Source organism: Molothrus ater, chromosome 4, assembly GCF_012460135.2.
Source record: "Molothrus ater isolate BHLD 08-10-18 breed brown headed cowbird chromosome 4, BPBGC_Mater_1.1, whole genome shotgun sequence".
Classification (NCBI taxonomy): Eukaryota; Metazoa; Chordata; class Aves; order Passeriformes; family Icteridae; genus Molothrus; species Molothrus ater.
This window is the reverse complement of record NC_050481.2, coordinates 63,164,952-63,186,128: the sequence shown is the minus strand read 5'-3', so window position 1 is coordinate 63,186,128 and position 21,177 is coordinate 63,164,952. Positions and strand designations below refer to the sequence as shown.

Genomic DNA, 21,177 nt, shown 5'->3' with positions numbered 1-21,177 from the left:
TCTACTGCTGTGAACAAATGGTCACTTTGACATTTTTTGTGTGCCTGTTTTGTTTACTGACATGACAAAGATGATCTGGGGTTAATACTTGAAATTTTTAGCCTGCTACACGAGGGGTTTTTTTTTGTGTTTCTCTGAATTCTCTAGGGGTTCTTGTTCATTTGTTTCTCAGAATAAAAAATCACTTCTGTTTTTTCAAGATCTAAAGGGTCTGGTAAATTCTCATCTTGGAGTCTCAGGTTATTCCAGTATGTTGGCTGGAGTCTGGAATGGATCCCTGTTTTTATCAGAATCCATAATAAATGGAGGATCCATGATTTGATGTCTCTTACTTCCTGTGGATGAGGAAGGCATCCCTTACTATCTAATTTTCCTAATGTTCTTTTCCACAATTGACTCCTCTCCTAAATTTTCAGTATTAATGGGAATCTTATATTTCCATGCAAAATTTCACAGGTTGCCTGTCTACCAGTTGAAGTGTTTATGAAATTCTGCTGTCTCCTTTTACCTAATAGGTTTTTGCCCATATTCTGGTGAACAGTGGGCTCTTGAAAGTCAACTTTCCTTGGATAACCTTCTGAAGGAGTGCAGTCTATAGTGCAAGATATATAAAGAGGAAAATGGATTTTATTTTGTGGAACAAGAAAAAAGATTTTATTTTGGGCCTGTCCCTTCTGTTTCTGTCAGGGGGCTGCTGTTGAGACGCTCATTCAATTTTCTTTGCACTGGAACAGAAGAACTTGAAAGGTGTTTGGGGTGGTTTTTTTTCTATGCAGGTGCTCTTACTAAAAATGGAGAGGGATATTTAGAAGTCTGCACCACTGTGAGCTTGAGCAGGAGGTGTGATAAACCAAATAAACAATCCTGAAGAGTAGAAGTATAATATGTATAATATATATAATATTTATATAATAGTACTTAACACTAGTATATATATAATAATACTTTGTTGACAGCTGTGATTTCCTTTGTTGGCAGAGCTGAACAGCACTGAGTTGAAGGACTGCATCAGTGAGAACAGCCTCAGCAGCAATGCCAGCCTCCCCAGCGTGCAGAGCTGCCGGCGCCTGCGCGAGCGGAGGGTTGCCAGCTGGGCCGTGTCCTTTGAGAGGCTTCTGCAGGACTCTGTTGGCGTTAAATATTTTTCGGTGAGTTTTGAGGGACAGTGAGGGGCTTTCCAAAATACTGCTGCTGTAATTTTCCTGTATTTTTTTTTTTTCTTGGCACTCTCCTTGTACAGGGCAAGAGACAGGAGCTCATTTGTGCTCTGTTGTTACCTGAGCATCTTTCTGAGTTTACACAGCTTCACAGTTGAGTAAAAGTTCATAATAATATTCAAATTGCCATGCATCTCTGCATAGCTTCCATTTTCACCTGAAACTTCTGCTATATTTGGTTGTCTGGGAACTTTTAGAATGCTTCCCCATTTTGTAAAATGCTTTTTTTTTTTTTTGTATCTGGAGCCCTTGTACAAAAAGAAGGAAGTACTTTTAGTAGTTTCCTAAGAATGAGTTGTTTTTTACATCTATCTCCTGAAACATTGGAAGCCACATAGAAGGTGTTTTCAATGATAGAGTGGCTTACTTTCCTGTGAAAGGTTTTTAGAAATACTTTTTGGAAGTAGTTATGGTAGTTAAGAGCACTGGTTAAAACTGCAACTTGAAAGAGTAATGCTGAGTATTTCCAAAGCATAAATACTTTGTAATACATAAATACTGTTCTGCACAGCACATTTATTGTAAATAGCATCATCTCTATTTTGCAAGGAAACTGAGGGTGCACACTTTTGCTTTGTTGCACTGAGAGTGCGTTGCTGATTCTGAATGTGTTACACAGGGACAGTTTGTGCTGCCCAAGTAATTTTCTCAATGAGAATATAAGGAAACGTGTGGTTTAGGAAAGGTAGATTATTGGAATCTGCAGTGACTCAGAAAGACTCTTTTGCTTGATACAAAAGTATTAAGAGATCACAATGGCCAATAAGCAGACTTCCGTGTTAACTGGTGGGGGAACCCAAAACTCACATTAACAGTGAACATCTATTTGTGGAAACAGAGAAGGGGAAAGCAAAATAATACATCCTGGATATTATGTCACTTAGTTTAGCAGAGTAGTCTGAAAGTTAATAACATTTCTGCTTTCATACTGAGACTTCTTGTCAGGCTGGAAAAAAAATTACAGTTCTGATCTGATGCTAGAGTCCATCTAAAAAATGATGTAGTTCATGGGGCTCCTACTGAAAGTTCAGTTGACTTGGTTCTAATTACTTGTAAACCTCTGGTAAACTTGTGTACACTTAGGAAATTGCTGCATTAAATTTTTAGCTGCTATGATACTTCAAAACTTACATTATAAATGTAAAAAGTGGCTCATATAATTTTAATAGATGTTCAGATTAAAAGGTTAAAGGTACACTTCATTTCAGCAAAAGCCAACCTCAGATATTCTGGAAGTTTTACTTTTCGCCCTACATTTTATTCTAATTAGAACTTCTTTTTATAAACATTGCAAAGGCACAAGTCTTAAAGAAATACCAACTTTAAAAAACAATTAGGGAATGTTAAAGTTTATTGTGTGCACCACCATTTTCTTGAGGCCCAGGAGATGTCCAGAGCCATTGCTTAGATTTATTAACCTGGTTGCCATAACACTGTGCAGTTACAGATTGCTGCCAGTATCCAGAAACACTGAGGCACCAGCATTTAATTTAGGGTTCCACAGCAAGTGTCTTGGTGCATGTGGGATCCAGCATCTGCCTTTCCTGAGAACAGCTTTGTCACAGAGCAGGAATTGCTCTCTAAGAAGGAGAGATTTTGCATGTTTTGCAAATGGTCCCACTTTGCATAATAGCTGCTTGGAGCAGTCAGCCAGGAGGTGAGAGCTGTTTGCAGGTCCCCCCACAAGGGGTTCAGAGCAGCCTCTGCAGCTTCCCAGCCATGGGTGACACCTGCTTGGCGGCCTGGTGTCCCAGCTGGGGCACCCCTCAGCCCTTCTGGAGAAGCTGAGATGTTGGACAGCTGCGCCCAAACCCTGTGGCCACGAGGAAACAAGTGGAGATGGACTCTGGGTTCACAGGGAATGTGCCCAGGGGGAAGTAGGCACTTGTGTTCCGGTTCTTGCTCACTCATTTGGTTCTCTTTAAATATGTAATTACATGTAAAGTGCAGAAATGTTCCCCTGACTACTCTCAGGATTGTCTTTTATGCGTTTGGTGTCTCAGCTTATGTATCCAAAGAACTTTAAATTCAGAGCTTGCTTGGGCATTTAGATTCCCTGTATTGTAGTTTATCTCAATTGCTTTCTTACAGCTGGACTCCCTGAACTCTTATGTAAATCTGAAAAGCACAAATAAACTTAAGTTTATTTCTGTGTAGATTCTTCTTACACAGCTTTCTGAGGCTGCTTTGTATGATAAGGAAGCTTCACTGACACCCATGTGATGATTGAGTGAAGGTTGTGGTGGATCAAGTTATTTTTTATGTCTTTATTTTCCCCTGATGGTTAAAATTCTTTTAAGATGCCGAGAGAATATTGAATTATATAGCTTTGAGTGTGGGACAGTTAGTAATCGTAGAGTCTTCCAACTGAATCAGTATCAGTGTTCATTTAGACTTTAGGATGCTGTAATATCAATGTCCTGAGTATTCTGTGTTGTACTGGGAGATATTTTATTTTCCTCTCAGTGAGTATTTTCGAAAGAGAAACCAGGTAACCACATCAAACATAGTGAACAGTGATAGATTTTTGTTTTATAGTTGGCATGTGATACAAAAAGACACTGTAATGAATCCAGGATTGGTTATGGGCACTTCTTGATAAACATCTACTCTGTTATATCAGTAGAACTGCAATTAAAGACATTTACAGTGTCACTTTTAGATCTAGTTTATAAAGCATTTAAATTTTTATTTAAAGTGTATTCACCAGTCTATGCACTACTTAGCATGACATTTCAAATTTTGTACTTGCAAATGATTTGATTGTAACTTGATGTATTCTTCTAAATGTATACATGTAAAAAGACAGAAGAAAGAGGGGAGCACCAGGTATGTATTGGACATATATTGATTTTTACTTTAGGAAAAAACTGGATTGTGAGACTGATGGAAAACTTACATTTATGCAAACTTTCTAAGCATTATATATAAATGTTTTTAAGCTGACAAGTAACTTTTCTTTGAGATATTTATTTATTTGCTTATTTTTTCCCCTAGGAATTTCTACGGAAAGAATTTAGCGAAGAAAATATTTTATTTTGGCAGGCCTGTGAATATTTTAACCATGTACCTGCACATGATAAAAAAGAGGTAAGTTAATGTTGTATTGCAATACCAGTGCGTTGCTTCTTCAAAAATTATTACTCCTTCAAGATTATTGAAATGAATGGAGCTGTGCTTGGTCTGTGTACTGTGACATCACTAAAATAGAGTGGGATGACCTAAGTTTAAGAATTTGGATATGTTCAAACTGCAGCAAAGTGCAGAGGTAGCTCTGTGAGAATGGGTTAAAGTATCCTGGATGTTGCAAGTGACCAGCAGTGGTAGCCCAGTGCATGGAAGTGCAGAGCAAGTTAATTGACCGTGTCAGGGAGAGGCCTCTTGCACTCTTTGAGCTAAACTGACTCCACCAACCAAGATTGTGTTTCTAAATAACTTAATGATCTGCTGCTCCAAGGGCAGGGCTCTCATGTTTGTTCACAAATTATGAGAATCTCCATCTCATCCTTTTGAGGGAATCCTACATTGGTCAGGCAGTTTGGGTGAATTTTGAACTTTGTACAGGTTGGCAACACTTCTGTCTACACCACAGCCAAACCTAGTCAGGTTTATGTGGTGGAAACAGTTTCACCTTCCAATTCCCTCTTAACTCTTTTGTCTACTAATGAGAATTTTTCTTCTACTTTCTTCTGTCTTCAAACAAAGTATGTTCTGAACACCACCCTTAAGGGCTGTGGGCTCAGCTTGGTGGGTTTTTCATTATTTTCATGATGTGGGTTTTTCAAGTAAACAAGTTAAAAATGAGTGGTTTTGACTGTAAATATTCATATATATACTTAACTTTTTCTCATTTCTAGAAATTTAATCTTAGAGGATGTATTTAAATAGTGTTATGTAAAAGATCTAAAAATCTGAAAAAAATTACTCTTCTTTTACAAAAATACTTGCTGTGGCTCACTGCTTGATTAGTTTAATTTTTATTTAGAGGACAACTTTTACTGTTCAGGAAATTTTTGATGAATATTTGTAATCATAAAGAAAAAAACCCTATTTATGTGCTTAAAACTCACAGAAGCTGTTCTATAAAAAATACATATATAAAAGATTCAGGAGTGGCTATCTATTTTTGGGTGGAATGTATCAGTGTAAGAAATGCCTAGCTAAAATTATGGTTTTAAAACAAACATACATTTAGCATTTCTTTTCTGTAGCTTTCTTACAGGGCTCGGGAGATCTTCAGTAAGTTCTTGTGTAGCAAAGCTACAACCCCAGTTAATATTGACAGCCAGGCACAGCTGGCAGATGATATTCTCAATTCTCCCCATCCAGATATGTTCAAGGAACAGCAACTTCAGGTAACCATAGTAACCATGAATGTTCTATGTTTATGTCTGTTATCTTTTCCTTTATAATCTATAAAAATAGTTTTACATGCTGTGTATTTTAGACTCTGTTAGAAGAATAGAAAAAAGGCTGCTTGGCTGTTTTTCTGTTATGTGGAGAGAAGATTTTCACTTAACTAAAAAATAATCTGAAAAGTACTATTATTGAAATGAGGGTTTAGTGCAAGTAAATAATTCCATGTGTTGCAGCACCATTGCATAGAGTGTTTGCATGTGGCTGCTCTTCTTTTCTTTAGTGGAGAGCTGAGTACAGAAATAGTGTCTAGTTTTGGTTTTTAAAATGTTGTACTAAGGGAGTTCTTCTCTTAGGCTTTAATACTACTGTCAGGCAAAGAGATTTTAGAACTGTTGAGTCTGAAGACCTCTGAAGTGAATGTATTTTGAATTATTGATAACCAGAGCAGTTATGCAACAACAAGATACACTTCACATTTCCTGTAGAATTCAAGTTTCTAGGTTTTCTTTTTCCTAAGTCATCTGTTTGGTATCTCTTCTACCCTACCAGTTTATTAGTAGAAGTAGTTTTGATATCATCATTTTGGAATCAAGGCCATAGCTTTAGTGAGCCAGGTCACAGTCCTGGGACACAATCTCAGACCATGTGCTTTTGGGCAATCTGAGCAGCAGGGCACAGTGTCACCCTCCTGCAGAGTGGAGATGGAAAGGAAGGTCTGACTGCTGGTCTGGTAGCTCCCAGCTTTACAGCTACTCCTTCTGCACCTCCCAAGCCTGAGCCTTCTGTGGGAATTAGCAGTCACCACCTTCCCAGACATTTTTTCATGTATTTGTCATCCTGGTGTTGTGGAGACTGTGCCTGAATTCCTCCTTACCCTCTCCCATTTTTTTGGTGGAGCACAGGGTATCCTGATGAGTCAGGTGACAGGGTTGATGCAGGTTTTGTCCTTTTGAAAATGCTGCATCCTTAGTTGGAGGGCTCATAACGAGGGAGAAAATGCTCATGGGAAGTCCTGCTGTGGGTCCAGTCCCAGCCATGTGGCCTTTCTGTACCTGACCTCTTATCTCAAGCTCTGCCTCAGCGAGACCCCTCAGTCAGACCCAATCCTTTCACTGAAAAATGAAGTGAGGCAGGATGAGAGTTCCTTGTGCTGCAGGCCCTGGCCTTGGAGCCTGTCTGAGGTGCTGTGGTGTGCTGCCTGGCTGAGGGCAGTGCTGGGCAATCAGCTGCTTGGTGGCCCTTCATTCCTTGCTTTCAGGGAGTGGTTCTGCAGGCCAGTTTGTGGTCTTGGTGGATGGCACCACACGATAACACACAGCTGTGGGTTGTGCAGTTACTGCAACACACCCACAGACTCTCAAAGTTCAGCTCGTGGTGGTGACACAACCTTAATAAAGTGAAAGCTCTGCATTTGTGGTCTTTCACAAGATTTTTTAGATTTGAGCACTGACCACAGAGTGGGTGCTGCTCTGTGGTGGTTTTTGGATGAGTGTGATGCTGGGGAATGGGGAGTGTTGCTGTAGGCTGCAGAGGAGTGGCAGAATTGTGTGGGAAAGTGCCTTGGAAACACTTTCAAGCCATTCTCTTTCAAGCACTGCCTGTTGGGAATACCCCTGGAAGCTGCTTTCTGTCCATGTCCTGACAAATTTGTCCATGATCTTGTTGTTAGAGGTTGTAAGGGCAATGTGGATGCAGCCAAAGTACCCAGTTAGGATGTTGTTCCTTTTGTTAATTGAATAAGAACAAGCATTTTCAGTGTTTCTGAATGGAGGACAGTGTAGGTCACTTGAACATACTAATATAAGAATAACATAGCATGTACTTCATGAGGAGTTGATAATGGATGTAAGTTTTTCTATTCTTGTTTATCTGAAAATTTCAAATTATGCTTTTAAAATATATGTTTCTCATTTGTAAGAACAAGAACTAGCATCTGCTAGCCTTTACCCAATAAGCAGAAATCATTAAGCTGTGTAAATATGATAATAATTCTAAATATAGGAAATCATGGATGTAGTGTGAGCTAGAAACATGGGCCAGATGATAATCAGCTCAAGGTAAATTAGTTACCCTCTCATGACTCTGTCCAGCAAAGTTAGAAGGTTGTAATTTTTTTGCTGTGTTAAATATGTTTAATTTGCAGACTGTCAAAGCTGGCATATACAGAAGTATTTTTCCATAGCTTACCATGTGGAAAACAGTGCATTAAAAGGCAGTACCTAAGCAGGAATGGGAATATATAAAGGAGAAAGTCAAAAACATGGAACTTGGCATTCAGTTTGAGTTAGGTTTCTGTGACAGGATCAAGTTCTCTCTGCTCTGTCTTGCTGTTTACAAGATAAGTTTTGGGCTAAAGCCTGTTGGGAAGGGTGTGTCTGCACAGTCTGAAGCATGGTTTCCATCTGCAAATGGGCCACTCAGTCTCAGTGATGGACTTTGCTTTCTGCTCTTGGGAATGCCACAACCTGCTCATGGTGCCTACCTTCCTTTGCTTGTGGGGAATTTGTCATGTCCAAAGTAGCCATTCATACTGTTTTTTCAGATGAACTGAATCATCTAAAAGTATGGATTCACTTAAAACAGCAGGTTTGCAAAAATGGAACAAAAAATTTAAACATTATTTAGCATTTAAGAAAAAGCTCTATTTCATTTTCATAACTTCAGCTTTGGTTAAATTAGCCTCAGATATTTATTCCAGGCTTGGTCTAGAGCTGCTTTCTTCCTCTGTGGTTAAAGATAAATGTTGATAATTTAATGTAAACTGTTCTCTTTCATGATCTACACATCTTGATTATTGAATTGCCCAGAGATACTGATGGGTTTTTTCCTTATCATTGGGCACATTACTATGGTTTGCTGTTAACACTTGTCAGTTCTGGACTAATGATGTGATGATCTTAGAGGTCTTTTCCAGCCTAAATGATTCTATGACTCTGTGAACATTTTATATGCTGTAAAGGACTCTCAGCTTCTCCTCACATCAGCAATTAACTCTGTGTGTCTTGTATCATTGTGTATCATTGCATATTGTGATCATATCATACTTGTGTGTTTTAGAACATAAACTTTTCTTGTTCACAGCTACCTTAAAACCCACCTGTATAACTTAATGCTGTCACATACTGTGCTAGTGTAATAACCTTTAAAATGTTTTAAATGGCCAGCTTGCTGCATGCTCACACAGAATGGCATCAACACACTAAAAGAGGATGGTGTTGTCAAGACCCTACAGCATCTCAGCTTGCAGTTTGCACAAATCATAACTTATTTTCTGAACCTGTAATAAGGGAATAGATCAAATTATATTTCACTTTAAAATGGGTGCAGTGTATTTAGCCAGGTCTAAACAATGTCACACCTATGCTGTTTACAGCCTGATGTCCTAAATTTTATGGGAGCTTCCTGTTGCAAAGCAGCTTCATTTTCTTGATGTGCTACTGGAATGTATGTACCCATTATCCATTGTGGTTGAATTTCAGATATTTAACCTGATGAAGTTTGATAGCTATACTCGCTTCCTCAAGTCCCCCCTTTACCAAGAATGCATCTTAGCTGAAGTGGAAGGACGTCCTCTTCCTGATCCTCAGCGTGTTCCCAGCAGCCCCACTTCTAAGCACAGCGTCAGTTCAGACAAGTCCAACATGTCAACACCAAAAAAGGTGACTTTTGCATTCTTGTTATCTCAAACCCTGTGTTTTTAAATAATGTTTTTCAAGTTCTTCACAAAAGCAAAGATAACATATAAAATAAAATTAAAATGTGTGGTTAGAGGTGCTGGCAAATACAATGGCCAAATTTTTATGTACTCAGGGATATACTTTTTTTTATTCTTGCCTTTGAATCAGTTTTCTGGATATTGAATTGCTGAATATAATTTTAAATCTTCATTATTATTTAACTATATGTGTACAAATAAAAAGTAAGGGTTATTTTGTTAATACACCAGTTCAGAAGCTTATTTTGGTTGAATATGGGAATTAAGATGTGATAATTTAACCTTTGCTGAGAGGAGACATTTTATCAGAAGTTTTGGAGAGGACTTAACCTAAACTAACTCATTTTGGCAGAGGGTAGTTTTTAATTTCTTAGCTCCTACTAAACTAAGATAATTCTGTGTTAAATAAGTACAGTTGCTTAAAAATTAGACCAGTAGTCTTACTGACTGATCCCTTGACATTATTTAGGGTTTATTTTTTCTTCTTGTAGATAATACCACCATGGCATTACATAACTGTATGGGTAAATTATAACTTCTCATTTTTCATGTCAATCACTACAGATTACCCCATCTGCCATTATGTATTCTTATGACTAGGAACTTTTAAAAAGTAGCATTTCAAGGAATATTCTAATAATCTAACAAGAATACTAGCTTGTTAAAAGCAAGTTTAGTTTAATATCAAACATTCCTGACATTTGTATTCTTCAACTCTAATAAATACTTGATTATACTTGTAAATGTTAAACAGTACTTTGTCATTGTCTTTGAAAGCTGTTCATGTTCAAGCCTAGCCTAGGAAAAATACCAAAGTGAAATTCAGTGTTTTAAAAGCAAGGCAAATGGCCTTTCCACATTAACTTAGGCATTACTGGGGACAGTTCTTTCATATTTGCTGTAGCTCCCCATGGCTCGTTTCCAGCTACTGTTTTGTACTCCCTACCAAGCAGCACATTTTCATCCCTGTATTTCTTTCTGCTGCCACTGCTGAGGTTTGCTGAGGTTTTTTTGGGGTTTTTTTTTTTGATTGCTGCTGAGAGGGATGCTGGCACAGACACCTGTGTGTGGGGTAAAGAAGGCAGCTAACCTTCTTGTTTTAGGAAGAAGTGTGGGAAGGTTTATTTTAGACAATATACTCACACCTGTGATCCAACCAGTGATTTAATTGTGTTTTGGTGATAGCTAAGTGGTAAATCAAAGTCAGGAAGATCTTTAAATGAAGAGTCAGGAGAGGAGGACACTGAGAAGAAAAAGAGGGGAACATTCTTCTCATGGTCAAGAAGTAAGAGTTTGGGAAAATCACAGAAGAGAAGAGAAAATGGTGATTATCCAAACGGTGAGTATCACATTCTGCCTTGTTTCAAGGTTGTTTAAGCAGTAGATATGACTAATCTCACCATGATTAGTGGCTATCTAAGTGCATTCTTGGGAGTGACAGAGGAAAGGAATTGTCAAGTCAGAAGGCCATAGTGTGGTTAAGTATTGCTGCAGTTTTGTGGAAGATGTACAAGTAAATAGATAAAAATATGACAATATTTAAATTTGTTTTTACTGAATTCCACAAGATTTTTTTTTAACGTTTTGGAACATTCTGCCTTTCTGTGTGCTGGTAATTGCTTTTGAAAGCAGAGAGCTGCTATTTTTATAGAAAGATAATTTCAAATCTTTATAGAAAAGTCCAGGAGCAGTACAGCAAATAGTGCTCTAGTTAGAGCTATTTAAAAATTCCTCCATCTGTGTTATCCTACTTTTCTTTCTTTTATCTGTAACACACAGGTATGTTCGCTTTTGAACAGTCACCATCTGTTTTCACCTTCCCTGACTAAAATGAAAAGGAGAGTCAGAGGTGTGAAAGCCCTTGTAACCTGCTGTTTTGTTACTTAATTGTGTTTGAGAATTTAAGGAAGAGTTCCCTTATGAAAGCACCTGTATGTGGCCTCTAGTGAAGATGAAAGTTTTGCAGTAAATCATTCTGTTGAGTTAAAAATAATGAAGAAATTCTAGCAAAGCACCAAATTTGGTCCATATTCGATAATTTAATTTTTGCTTCTGGTAAATGCCCAGACACACAAGATAGCTTTGATCATATGGATAGTTTGAGTGCTCTTAGTATATTCATATGTGAAAAGACATCAGAGGCATTTGCTGTGATCATGGACATTGCCTTCTGAAAGTGACTAGCAATTGTCTTAGATTTTGGTGTTCTAACACCATACTTGCACTTTAAAAATATTTATCTCCCTTGAGAATATCTGAAGAGGGAGAATAATTTTTTTAAGATGAAATATTGAAATCATGTTACATCTAGTTAACAAAACTAATATTTTTTTAAAAGATTTTTTTCCCCTTTTTTGATATAAAACAAATGGCTTTATTCAGGGGTTACATAACCAAGAAGCACTTGACCAAAAGTTACTTTGGTTTCCATGCTTCTGTGCACAGTATGAAGATTTGGTGGTTTCTTTCCTTTTAATGCAAAAAGAAAAAATTGTGACCCAACAAGCTAATATTTGAAATAGTTGTCTGTATTAGCATAAATAATGAAATAAGCCTCTTTACTGATTGCTGATTCTTTGCACAAACAGATTCTTTTCAGTCCAATGGATTGTCCTACAGACGGGAATCTCAAGGCTCCATGTCATCCACTGCGAGTCTCGACTTGGTAATGGCTGCCTCTTGCTCATGGGCCACTGGGGGAGAGGATGAAACAGTGAATTTCTGATTTTCTACATGGTGTGATGTGGCTTGTTTGATGTAATGCCTTGGGAAAGGGGTTTCAAGTGATGCAGCTGCAGCACAAGATGTAATATTAGGCAATTTCAGAGTGTTAGAAATGCAAGAGAGGTTGTGTTCATATATTACCTCTTATGCTGTCCTTGGATATGCTTTGCATCTTGTCTGTCTTAACATCAGGCACTAGTGAACTATAGAATGTTTCCCTTTTAAAGGCTGTAGCTCTTTAAAACCAGTTTGTTCTATCTGCAAGGATGAGAATCTGTTATTAAACAACCATAAATTAAAGCTTTTCCTCTTCTTGGCCTATGCAGTAAGGGGGATGCAAGTTGAATTAGGTTGATTTTTGTTGTGCCGGTGTCCGTCATGCTTCTTCTCTTTCTGTTTCCTTTAAAGCGTGTTTTTGTCATTATGACTTAATTTGGTCCTAAAATCCTGAGAAGTTTGTTGTGAACACTTTGTCATGCTAAGAAATTAACAAGTGAAGACACTCTGATTTCTAACCATCAAGTTTTGCCTTCACAGTGTAAAACTAATGAGATGCAAAATTAAAACAGTATTAATAAAACACAGATGTAATACTTTATTTATCTATGTTGATATGGAAGAAGACTCTAAAAAAAGGAAATTTTGGTTTTTTTGTACTGTTGATGTCCCTCTGATAGAATAGATTCTGTGTAATTAACCATCAACTAATAACTGTGTAATTTTATCTATGCTAAAAATATTGATCAGGGAAACAAGCATGGTGAAGTCATGTTTATTTCTGTTGCAAAAAAGTCGTCTTAAGAAATAGAAAATGCAAAGGCTCCCTAAAGCAACAACCCCTCATTTCTCTCCCACTCCCACCTGATTTAAATCAGAAAGTTACTGTGATTTGAATGAGAAGGACCATGTTAAAGAAAAGAGAAAAAGCATGATGAGTACCCTAAAAGGCTGTCAAACCCAGCATTTTTTAGTGTCCTTTTAAATTATAAGTGAGCTTTTTGTTAAATTTTCAAAGATACTTCTGATATTTAGTGGTAGTGTTACTATTTTACTGTTACTTTAGAATAAAGGTTAGTGCCTAGCCCGTAGCATTGTAGTTCTGATTCCCTTTAATAAAAACAATTAATGGTCATGAAGCAAAAACTTTTAAAATTTTAATTTCTCTGTGGGGTATTTGTGCATAGAATTCGTATTATGTTGAAAGAAGAGGAAATTTTGTGAGGAAAGATTGAGGAACCTGATGTTTAAAGCCATTCCTCTTCACTTAAATGTTGATTCATAGGGTGTCAGTGGTAATTTTTACATCAGCAGGACATTATTGAGCACAGACATTTAACTATTTGGATGCTTAATGAGATTTAATTTACTTTTATAGTTTTTACTTAGGAGCTCTTTAGTAAATCTTATAACTTTTTAATCTTTAACACACTTGCTGTGTAAAACTTCATCTGTTCTTGAAATAAATTTAGATTTGTGATTTAGATTTATGATCTTTATCTAAATCTTTTAGGATTTAAAGTTATCTGATATTTGTGGTATTTGGAAGGTTTTCTAAAGCATGGTGGAAACGATGGTTCTTGGCTTGGTTTGATCTGTGTGGGCTCTAATAGTTTATACCCAGTCCTCATTTTCCCATTGGGCACTGACCTTTCTTTTTCCTTTCAAGTCTGAAACCTCAAGATTGCCTGCATTTGTGCCAGATAAAGACAAATCCCCCAAGTACTGCTGTGTAAACCTTCCGGATGGCTCATCCAGCAAAATGGCTGTGAAGTCAGGGTTCTCCATCAAGGAGGTGCTCTCTGGGGTCTGTGAGAAACATGGCATCAACATAGCTGCAGTGGACCTGTTCCTAGTTGGAGGAGATAAGGTACTGCATATTCCTGGGCCTTTTTGGAAGCATTTTCCTCCCCATTTTACAAATAAGGAATTCTGTTCTCTCCATACTGACACGCATCTCCTGGTTCTGCCCATAGCTTTACATCGGCAGTGCTGGTTAATTGAAGGAGAATTGAATTATCCACAAAGAAAACAAATGTCTGGTAGTAGATGCTACTGCATTAAAGCCCTAAAACATAGTGACATTCAGTTGCTCAAAGATGAATGAGATGCATTAATGGTAGAAATGAGGTACAGGTTTTAATATTGAGGAAAATTTCCAAGACAGCAATCTGTGGGGATGATGCAGTATGTGTGTGATGGCTCTTACTCAACAGAAATATTCTCCAATTCAAAGAGAAGTTGTGGACATGAAGTATTTATTCTCTTAAATTCATGCTTTTGATCCGTCTAGATAATTACAATGACAAAAATCAATGAATGTTCATAGTTATGGGTTTTTTCTTTTAAAGCTTTCAAAGACTGTTAGCTGGCTGTCTTTTCTAATGCATTATTCTGTGTTATTTATATAAGTTGAAGAATCTAGGTTTGTTTTAACAACCAAGTTCCTGAATACCTGCTGACTCCAGTGGAAATTGAATTTTGGTCATTGTTTCACACCTAGCCAAAAGAAAACATGCTTTAATCATGTTTCATATTGTAAAGGAGCAGTCACTAGAATGAGTACAGCCTATATTAATAATATTCTGAGTTACCTTAAAAAAAATTCAACAACACAACTGCTCTTTTTTGCATAGTTTAAAATTAATTTGCTCTGTGTTCTTTTATCCCTGATGTGTTCTGCAGCCCCTGGTGTTGCACCAGGACAGCAGCATCCTGGAGTCTCGGGACCTGCGCTTGGAAAAACGCACTTTATTTAGGTAAGAGTCAAAAATAAAGCCTTCTTCTGGCCTTTCCCTCCCTGTTTCCCAGTTTGCTTTTTGTAAGTGCAGTAAAGGAGATGTTGCCAGTTCCCTGTGCAGTGAAACAGGAGGCTGTGCAGCTGCAGGAGGGGGCTTTCTGCATTGCTCTGAGGATACAAGTGGGATTTTGATGCCAGTGTTCCAGTTTAGGGACATTTAAATATTATTGTGGTGTCAAAATGCTCAAGCTGAGGCAGCTCTGAAAGCATTGGACAGATCTGTGGGTCCAGAGGGACCTTCCACATCATAAAGACATGCTTAGTAGGTTGGAGTAGCCACAAGAAAGATGTGGAAATTGAACTGGGAGTCTCCTGGTCTTAAAAATAAATGGGTATATTTATTCATGACCTGTTCCCATCAGTTATATCTGTATATGCCCACCTAGAAAATTGCAGTAAAACTAATTGTATAAATAAAAATCCTCTGATGAACCCTGAATCTTAAACACGTCAATGTTAAATTATTAGTATGGATATAATATAATGCAGTACATGATATATTTAGTTTTATGTAATATATTTGGTAGTGTCTGTTCTTTTCAAAATAACATTTGTAATTTTTTCCAAAATGAATCCAAACTAATGCTATGAAAACTCCTGAAATAATTATTTCAGGAAAAAGTATTGAAGCAAAATGTCTTACATTACTGACCTGGACTTTTGAAGTGAATGAAGTTTAATTTGTGAGGCATTCCTTATTTTGGCTCTATATTACTTTTCTTTAGGAAGCTGGGCTAGTTTCTATTTAAAGGTACTTCAGGTTAATAAATACTGTATGGCATATTCAATTTTTAGATTGAGATTGAGCAGTCTTTTATTAGGTGTGAGCTTGTTGAGTCTCCAAGTTAAAAAGGAACTTTAAGTAGGCAGTACCATATGTTATTTGTGTGTTAATTAAAATGTAGAAATGTTCTACATTATTCCATTCTCTGGATAGATACTATGTAAGCAAATATAGTCAAATATTTGGAACATTTTCAGACAAAGGAGAAATACTATGTGGGTATACTTAGTTACCTCAGCATTTGCCACTTTTGTATCAATTACCAGCTAATGATTAAAATGGATCATTTCAATTTAGTAACTGTTGAATTCAAAGAAAATATGAAAGACAAAGCTTCAGTTATTCTGGCTTCTTGTGGAAGAGAAAAGTCAACATGACTTAACATCTTGTATTCAATTTTTGTGAGATAAAACATGAGTTTTATATTTAATTGTGACTGAAAAAAATTCCTGATAATAATAATATCTGATGATGATGTACATTTCTTCTGATTGTTTTGTTAGTAATAAGCTTGTCCTTGATTTCATACTGTAGTACCACTGCAATCAAATGAGGCTTATGGAGGATTCAGGGCATAGATGAAGAGCATTTAAAAAAAAAAAAAACCAAACCAAAGCTGGGCACAGCTCTGTGCAGGGACATAGATACTAATGAAAGTTGTTTGGGTTTAATTTTGTAAAAACAAATTGTATTTAATTATTCTTTTACTGTTTTAATAATGCAAAATTGTAAAATAGGCTCTGAAAAGAGCTGTCTTTAGCCTGTAAATTCTAAGTTAATTACTTTTTCACCTTTGGTATATAAGTTTCTCTTGTACCGATATTTCATCATATGGTGGCACCAACCCAAAGAAGTAGCACTGGAATTCCACAGTGTTAGTCTGTTTAAAAATTAAAATATTTGTCCAAATCCATCTCATGTAATTGCATAACAAGTTGTGAGTCTGTCTTGTAGAACTGAGAAGAAATATTTTTCTTGCATCCAAGGCTATAGTTCAGACATGGAGTCACTTTGGAAGGACTCTGGACCAAACTGGTCAGAGAAATCTCCTTGTAAATATAGAAGTGCTGTGGAATGCTTTTCCTTGGTCTGAAATAGACTGGCTCAGGCCTTCACTCACTTCTGGCAAGTGAAACAGTCCAAGTTTTATTTGTGTTAAATAGAAGTAATAATAAATTAAATATAATAATAAAGAAATAAAAAAATAATAATAGATTCTTTGTCACTTCAGTTTAGTATATATTCATGCTACTGCAGTTCCAGCTAGCTACTAGCTGTAAATTGGTACAACTTTGCTGTAGATTGGATTTGACATATTTCTATTCACTTTATTTACTGGAGTATTTCACACTTGGTGTTACAATTGCTGTGTTTCAGGCTGGATCTTGTTCCTATCAACCGGTCAGTTGGTCTGAAGGCAAAACCCACCAAACCAGTAACAGAGGTCTTAAGGCCTGTTGTTGCAAAATATGGTTTAAATCTTAATGAACTTGTGGCAAGACTAGTAAGTATTCTTTGATGTAATTCAAACAGCAATATTTTCTGTCTGGAGAAGATCATATGATAGTCCCTGGAATGATTCCTCTCCTGAGAATTAGGCATTTAAATATCTGCAGCTACATTTTGAGATAAAATGCATTGTAATTATAACCATTAAGCTTAGTAGTAGTTACCTCAAATATTTAGTCTACATCTGTTTTATATTCTCTTCATAATAAACCAAACATCCAAAATAAGCAAGTCTGAACTTTGCTTCTTCCAGAGCTCAACTCCCATTATTAGCCAGGGAAAGTTGGTTGGATTAAAGCTTTTTTTTCCATTGTCCTGGGAATCATGAAAGTTGCCACAAATCCCCTTGCAGAAATATTTTGTTAAAGCAGACTGATTCAACTTCTCTACTACTGAACTCTTGGCTAGCATGTTCTCCTTTCTTTTGTGCTGGAATACTTAGGAATGTAAAGTTAATTTTGTGGTATTTCTAGTATGTAAGCTGTCTTAGCTGAACCAGTCCAAGTTTTTAAGATAACTGAAAAGTATGTTGGTATAAAGATAACTTCATTTAATGAAATTACAAAACTAATGAAATACAATCAATTTAGAATAAAAAAATAATCTAAAGTGTTCTCTGAAAAACATGACTTGCTGAACATACACACTAATGGTGCTAGAGTATTTAAGCACACTTACAAATGGGATGATTTTTTTCCTCCATGTATCTTTTTTTCCCAATACCATTCTTCCCACAGAATAGGGTTACACTCATTGAAATCCAGGTAGTTTTACACCACTGGAATAAACATTTTTAGAATAGTAGAAGGATAGATTGAAGTATAAAAATCCTTTGCTTGTTTTCTTTCAAAAATGTCAGACTGCATGAATTTGTTCTGAAAACAGCTTTTTCTCTATTACATACAAACTGTGATCCGACTTTAGAGTGGTGAGCAGGAACCCCTTGATCTTGGTGTCCCTATATCTAATCTGGATGGTCAGCGGGTTGTTCTAGATGAAAAAGAGCCATCAAAGGGTAGAGGTAAGTTTGTAGAAAAGCTTTTGTTTGTAGTTCCAAATCAGTTTTACAAACCCTGACTATGGTTAGTTTTTCCTGTTGCTGTGAAGGTGAGGTAAATGTGATTAAATTTATATCTATCATATATAGCATATATTCTTTTTAACTAAAAAGCAGTGCAGTTTCTGAAGATTGAAGATTAATGTAATCTGTGATAGCAGGTAGTTTTACTGTTGCTGTAAGAAATTTTGCAGTAGTAATATTTGAATTTTTTGTTTGCACTGAGCCACAGATCCACCCACAAACTTAGGAACATAGCACCCACAAATAATAATGAGAATCAAGTGCCAAATATCTTCTGTGCATTTGGCAATTATTCAGTGAGGAACATTCTGTGTAAGGAAAGCAGATGCAGTTTGTACAGCAGCTGCATATGCTGCTATCATAGTATTCTTCATAGGCATGAGAAAGTACCAGAGCCTACTTCTCCAGTTTTAAGTGATGATTTTTGAAAATAACACCAAAAAGGATAAAAACTCATGACCCTAGGCAACATAATTGGAAAAATAAAAATTTATCAGCTAAACAGTTGACAATCTCTTGGCACAATTAACACTCTGGATTAATGTAAGCAGCCTTATGAGTAAAGGTTTGGTTTCATTAGGAGACCTTTTTAGAGATATTGAACACTTCTTTTCAAAAGCTAAATTAGATATGGTTAAATTAAATAGACTTAGAGCAGGGATCCTCTTCGAAGAAGAACTGGGATTATAAATATGGAGGTATTTATTGAGGAGAATCAGATTTGTCATTTTCCTAACCAACAGAACCAATTGTTATTTTGAAAAACAGTTTCAATCTAAATACTTTCACACATAATTAATTTAAGGATTACAAGTAAAGCCTAAATCCAGTGTGCTGCCAGCATCTGTAAAAGCCTAAATCATAGAGGATCATTCTGGCAGTGGTTCTGTGCCAGTGTACCAGTGGAAGGGGGCAATGATTCTGTTACTAAATTTGCTGTAGGCAAATTTAATTTGATGGAGGCTTTGATTACTTAGAAGATGGCAACGAGGATACAGCCGTTTCTACAAAATATTTGATGTGTGAAACAGGATGGAAAAAATTCAACATGGCCTTTCAATGGTCTTTTCTGCTGATTTTATTTTTCTTTTTAAAATTATAGTGTTGAGAATTGCAAACTGAATGATCAGATTTTATCATTATTTGATCTAAATCAACTGAAAATTTAGTGCGTAAGTCAGACTTCAGCATCTTTTAACTTTAAAAATAATGCCAGTGTGAGGAAAGTCTGAAAATGGGAGGCAGATTCTGGTAGGTTTTTACTGAAAAGTATCAGGGTTATCAACTGTGCTCACTCTTCATTTTCTGAATACATATTGGAGCAATTTTAAAGCACAAATCTGTTTTGTCCATCATTGTCCCTTAAGTCTTGCTTCTTTAGGGAATTATAAATTGGTGGTTACAGAAGATATATTTATGTTCAATGTTTACAGAGAAACAAAGAGGCGTGTTAGTAAAACAGACTGCAACTGTATCTTCAAGAAGTCAAGGATCTACTGTAAGTCTTCTGCAACGATTTTTCTCCATTAGATCATCTTCTGTTTCCTTCTAGAATTCTGTATCAAAGGCTGCATTCACACATGATTTTGAATCGGCCAAATTCTGTAACTAGATTGAATATAGCTGTTATCTGTCTGATAGTTTTCCACTGTCAACAGCATTTATTTGTGAAGAGCTTTGTCTTCATGATGAATCAGTTAACTCTTTCACTGTGTTGTGTTTGTTGTTTCGTGTCTCGTTGGCTTATCTATGTTTGAAAATAATTGAGCTACTCTGTAGTTCAGAGGCCATTTCTGTCTTGTGAATTCTTCAGAGTAAACAATATTATATTTATTTCTACATTTTTTTGGGAACTGCTATGGCAAATGTTCTTTGCCATAATCAAGACTAACCTAAAGCATTTGTTGTGGTGTTAGAGAAATGTGTTTCCAAAATAACTTTCCTCATTCCTTTAGGCCATATTATGTATACAATGATAGAGCCTGAATGTAAGTAGTACCTTAACTTTCCTTCTAATGCAGGGAGAGGGAAGAACTCTAGGAAAGTCTAATTCTATCAAAATGAAAGGCGAAAATGGAAAAAATGCTAGGGAAGTCCGGCTGTCAAAGAGAGAAGACTCTATTGCAAAGATTGGGAAAAAAAAAAGTCACAAAATAAATTTGGATGAAGCAGAGGGTATGTGAACTTTATAGCTTACATATTAACATAAGTAGTCTTAGAAAAATTTTGTGTCTGTGTAGGTACCACGTGTTTAATACTGTGTTGTGAAAATCATAGTCATGACCATTATATTTTTGTTTGGTGTGTTTGAGTTGTCAAGTTTTCATAAGTTGAAATTTTAAGAATACCTAAACACTGATGTAGGTGTCCAGTGGGATTTTCAAAAGTGAGGGGTACCTAATTCCTGTAGAATAAAAGGGGATTAGTTACTCCACTGCAGTTGAACATCCCATTTGATACTCTCTGTAAGCTGTGTAGAAGCTTGGCTTTCTGTTCACCTCTATATAAGTGTTTGACAGGCACTGCACAGTAGTGTAGACCCAAATGTACTCAGGTAAGAATTTTTGTAAGTTTTCTGCTGAACTCTGTAACAGCCAGGGCAGGGCAGTCAGATTGTGGAGGAGATGTGATGGGCAACAGAAAAATTTGCATTCAGCATAAGAAGTAGAAATAAGCAAAGAGGTTATTGGTAATCTTGCATTTCCTGAGTCCTATTTTTACCTTTTTTACACCTTAATAGTTCTGGTGATATCGTTGGAAAAAATCTCATGAGAGAATTTGTTTTGCTTTCTTATAGAAAGATGTCCATGGGCAAAAGAGAAATAAAAATTATGTAGCACTAGAAATTTTGGCATAACACCCTGTGCCCTAGGATGTGAACTGAAATGATGACCTGTCTGTCAGCCCTACACGCTCCTCCCTATTTTCCCATGTAGAAAAACAAACCTCAAAGAACATTTTTGACCAACAGACTAAAATTTACTGCTGAAG

The 21,177-nt window shown here is 36.5% G+C and overlaps 1 protein-coding gene across 8 annotated transcripts in view; it reads left to right on the top strand.

Moving 5' to 3' along the window:
- Positions 1–21,177, top strand: part of RGS12 (regulator of G protein signaling 12) — an 85,849-nt gene that overhangs the window by 49,940 nt on the left and 14,732 nt on the right. For 6 of the 8 annotated variants that reach the window (XM_036381571.2, XM_036381565.2, XM_054514521.1 and 3 more), the window contains 12 exons: positions 979–1,148; positions 4,215–4,307; positions 5,429–5,572; positions 9,056–9,235; positions 10,477–10,630; positions 11,880–11,956; positions 13,682–13,882; positions 14,698–14,771; positions 16,974–17,100; positions 18,030–18,126; positions 19,620–19,684; positions 20,208–20,361. In XM_036381571.2, coding sequence (XP_036237464.1) covers positions 979–1,148; positions 4,215–4,307; positions 5,429–5,572; positions 9,056–9,235; positions 10,477–10,630; positions 11,880–11,956; positions 13,682–13,882; positions 14,698–14,771; positions 16,974–17,100; positions 18,030–18,126; positions 19,620–19,684; positions 20,208–20,361 — 1,536 coding nt within the window. The remainder of the gene's footprint in view (positions 1–978; positions 1,149–4,214; positions 4,308–5,428; positions 5,573–9,055; positions 9,236–10,476; positions 10,631–11,879; positions 11,957–13,681; positions 13,883–14,697; positions 14,772–16,973; positions 17,101–18,029; positions 18,127–19,619; positions 19,685–20,207; positions 20,362–21,177) is intronic. The other 2 variants (XM_036381567.2, XM_036381568.2) reach the window with 1 other exon arrangement.